Genomic DNA, 4,453 nt, shown 5'->3' on the forward strand with positions numbered 1-4,453 from the left:
TTTTTTTTTTTTTTTAGGTTGGAATGGTGTAGAAACAGTTTTCTTGTCATACTATGTTCTGCTAAAATCCTATTAGCTCCTGTTTTGGTAGTCATTTCAGCATGCTTTCTGGTTTCTGAAATAAGGCGTACTGATCTGTCCTTCCTGAGATTGCTTCTCCTCCTTAAATAAAATTTCTCTTTGACTTGCAGTGTTTGATAAGAAGCCGAGTATTGATGGACATGAAAACGGAGACCTGGGAAATTCAGTTGAAGCTCCGTTAGAAGACACTGCACCCAAATTAGCCCGTTCTGCTGGGTGTTTATCCTAAAAACAAACAGAAATCAACTGGACAGATCCCATCTTTGGGGACCATTGATAATCAATATTGACTGCTCCAAGTTGCATATACTAGTGTAGGTTATAAGGATGCTTAAATGTCAAAGGGAACTGTATTACTGTTGCCTGGAAAAAAGGCAGTTACCTCAGGGCTTCATTGTGAGCAATTCTAAACGTGGAAAACTGTCTTTTGCGTGACACACAGTAGTTACCTAACACATGGCATGTGAAATGAATTTTCTTTTAATAATAAGCACCAAAGCATGGGACTTCTAAAAAGGATAACTTCAGTACCGTACCTTCAGCTTTTAATCTCATTGATGTCCCCAAGGAAGTAGGATGTGGAAAGCTTAATTTTGACTCTTTGATGTTCTAAAGGGACAACTGATGTTCAGTTTGGTGTGAAACAAGCTTTAACTCTGGAAGGATGAGAGGGAAAATTGTACCATTCATCCATGAATTTGGTACGTAGGATTTTTGAACTGTAATTTTAAAAAGGAAAGCTTTTTTTTTTTACCTTGGAATAGTAAAACCCAGAGCTTTTATTTGAACAAAGACCATTAAAACCCAAATGGGACAGTGGAGCACTTGCTAATTGTGATCCTTCACCCATGATCATTTTATGAGTGAGATTTTTGGCATTATTGTTTTAACAAACTCACTGCTGTTTGGTCCATTTGAAACTTTCTCCAAAAGTATTAAAATTGAGTTTAAATGGGGTTTTTAAAAGCAAAATTACTGTTAAAAATACTCGCAATTATGTGGGCCCTTTGGTTTGGGGTTTTTTTCTTGTCTGAGCATCATCAATTTAGGGTTCATTCTTGAATGGATGTGGTTACTGCTAATGCGGAGTGGCTCGAGGTGGTCATCATTAGCGACCTTATGAAATGCTGAGTGCTTTTGATGGGTGCTGAACATATTCATGTCACATTAAAATAATCTTTAAAGAAGTGAAAGTTGAACGCACAGTACTTTACAGGAGGTGCTCAGAATCATAGAGGGGGTCTGGCCCTGTCTGTGGTGTGTTACGGCAGTCGTATTAACGCGTAATTGTCTTACTGTTGAAACAAAACGTTCCTCCTTTTGTAAGAGCAGTGTATCTTAAGACAGCTTGTAATGGGCGTAATCTGAAGGCCAGTGGCATGGCTGCACGTGGAAATGTTGAGGACGGTTTCTTGGCCAGTTCTGTAAATCTTCTGGTGACGTGCAGCACACTCCTTGTGCGAGCTCTGCCTTGTCATCGCGTTTGTTATTTCAGCGTGCAGTGCCAGCTCTCCTGTTCACTGCTCTGCAGGCTGCTGAACTGTAATGTGAAAAGGCGAGGTTTTGTACATGGAGCGAGGAGCTGATGTGAAAAGACATCTTTGCAAGAGTTACTGTGTAGGAGTACATACATCAGAAAAAACCTTAAAGGCCTTTAGAGTAGCGTCAGCTAATCTTAGGTTCTAAATGGTGATGTAGAACACAATTACGTGTCTCTCCTAGGAGCACTATATATATGTTTATAGAAAAAGCCTAAAAATGTATATACTTTATTCAAAGATTTTGCTATTTATAAATCCCTTAACTTTGCTATTTCCACGATCGTTCTCTGTGTGTGTGCATGCACACATGAGTTCCACTCACTCAGTGGAATAACGAGATTTGGTTCATTTTTTTTATAAGCGTCTTTGGCATATAGCATACTGTCGAAGGTTTTTAAAATAGTCAAAGCTGTACAGTTTTCACCAAACAGAAACTAGTATTTAAAAATAAAGCTGTGTGATGAAGAAACAGGTCCCTGGGCATGTTTCTTTTTCTGAAGCTTCAGAAACTTGAGGACACGGTGGCTGCGTGTTGGCAGATCAACAGAATGACAATCCACTGCCGTAACTTTGCATCCAGATTTGTGTTTTTCCCACAGTTACTCAAGCAGAGCGTGCTCTGAAACAGTCTGTGGCCTGGAATGCCTAGTGTCCTCTGTCAGAAATAACGGTTCAAAGCCAAGTAGTGATCTTCTTGTCTTTGAAAATCACTGCTGTATGAAACCTTGCTGCAGTTGTAACAAATGAGACTCGTCCAGCTAGTCTAGTAACTTTAAAAAAAGACATTAAATTTGCCTGTACAGTTTCCCTTTATTTGAGGGAAGGGTGAAACTTTTAATTTATTCCTTCTTTCTTACTTCTTGGCCCACCTTATCTTCCACTTCATGCTTCTGATCAGTTTTAGCCTGAAGTAAGAGGATATTTGTAGAGTTACTTTCCTAACATTCCTTGTCCGGCAGTTTCTCATGATGCTGTGCTTGTGTTCTTCGTCTTCTGGAAGCTGGTGGACCTTTTCTCTGCTCTTACCTTGTCTGTTTTTAACCTATATACGAGATCAACAGAAGGAGCAATTGCTGAGGAAAATGGCGAGCAGTAGACAAATCAGGTGGCAGTGAATTATCATCAGGTTTCCTTCCCTGCAGTCTTCACAATCTTTGCCCAGAAAGCTCTGAACGGGAGGGGGTTTTGCTCAGACACTACAGTGTCTCTGCGTACTCCACACTTCCTACCCACTGATTTAACGTGCTGGTTTATTGTAGTCATGCTGAGGTGCTCAGAGATTAGTACTTAAACTGAGAAAAGTTTCGCAAGTTGGGATTTCCAGACTCGGTAGACAAACTTGTGTTCTCCCTGTTGTCGGTAACTGGAAGACTCAGTCCTGCTGATTCCCAGAGGTTGAATGAATTAGACTTGGAAGGACTTCCAAGGAAAGTCAGTATTCAGACTTCATTTTTATTTTTTAAAGTGTAAAACAGTTTACTTGTTTGTGTATATATATTTTTACTTTAAAAAATAAAATAATATTCTAAAGATAATTTTGCAATTTTTTTTGAGTAGTTAATTCCTTGCCTATTGAAGAAACACCTTCAGTGAGACAATTGTATTTTAAGCTAAAGATGGACAATGTCTGTTGGCGTCTGGGACCAGTGTTAAGTAAAAGCATGTAAGTTAAGGGAAGTGCTTTATGGCAATAAATTAAACTCTGATCAAAGGCTGTATGTAGTATTTCCTTTGTAGAAGTGTGTTCTCGGCAGCGAGGAGGGTTTGTATCTGTCTCAGTGTATGTTAATGTGCAGCTGTATCAGGCAGGATTCAGGTATTTATTGTATCTGTCCAAACATCATTACGTCGTGGATTACTCTCATTTCTGTAGCAGATAGAACATTTTGCAACAAATGTATACATCTAGTTAACCTGAATATAATATATATTTTTATTAGCCTGTAAATAAATATACTCTTCTGCATTGCAGTGATTTCTGCAGCTAATTCAGACTGGTATTCAATTATCTTCCCATTTTATATGTGAAATACAGACACCTAACCTCGCGTGTGATCTTTTTCTGTTACGCATGTGGTCAGCACCCAGCCAAAAAGCTACTATGAGGAAAACCAAAACTGCATCACAAGGAGTTTGACGCTGATCCAGTCTTGGTCAGCAAATTATGTTTTAAAAAAATAGAGGCATAGGACATTGAGATGCTTTTTCTGCTGAATGGTTTTCAATAAAAGAAAAGGAAATACTTGCAGTGTCTGGCTGTACAATAGTCCCACCAATACTCTGAAGCCTTTGGCTAAGAAGAGCTATAAAGACCCAGACCTGTCAAAGGATTATGTCGTTTGAGTAAAATTGTGGAGACTGCCTTACTTTTATTGTTTGTTTTCCATACATTAGGAATAACAAGTATATTCTGAGTTTTCCACTGAAGTTACGAAACTCAAGTTATAATTTTTAGTCCTGTTATTAAAGTCTTTTTGTTCAAATTAAGTGTCTGGTTTGTGGTTTAAGTTACTTTTTAAAAAAAAAAAAAATCTCTCACCTGTTCTTGAGTGATTGTCTTGCCTGAAAGCATCAAGTTTGTCTGGATGAACAGAGAGCTCAAATGAAACGTAATGGTAACTGGTGGTAGGGTGACGATGGTACTGCTTCAGGGGTGGTTGAGAATGGGTACGTAGTAGGAGCTGTTTCAGTAGACAAGGCTGAGTGATGTTGGGTGGAAAGATGTGTAATACACAAATACTGCAAATACTTGTGGTTTAGCTTTATAAGATTTTATTGAAGGGTTTAGGTATGGGTGACTTCAGCAGATAGAAGGAAGAAGGAAGGGGGAG

General features: G+C 38.8%; 1 protein-coding gene across 1 annotated transcript in view; it reads left to right on the forward strand.

Annotated features, from left to right (window-relative positions):
- The window catches only part of GOPC (golgi-associated PDZ and coiled-coil motif containing), a gene marked incomplete at its 5' end in the record, with an annotated part of 13,040 nt that extends 12,395 nt beyond the window's left edge, over positions 1-645 (forward strand). Inside the window, one exon of the mRNA XM_010130939.1 lies at positions 192-645. Coding sequence (XP_010129241.1) covers positions 192-310 — 119 coding nt within the window. The remainder of the gene's footprint in view (positions 1-191) is intronic.
- Positions 646-4,453: the final 3,808 nt, after the last annotated feature.

Source organism: Buceros rhinoceros, unplaced genomic scaffold, assembly GCF_000710305.1.
Source record: "Buceros rhinoceros silvestris isolate BGI_N320 unplaced genomic scaffold, ASM71030v1 scaffold652, whole genome shotgun sequence".
NCBI lineage: Eukaryota > Metazoa > Chordata > Aves > Bucerotiformes > Bucerotidae > Buceros > Buceros rhinoceros.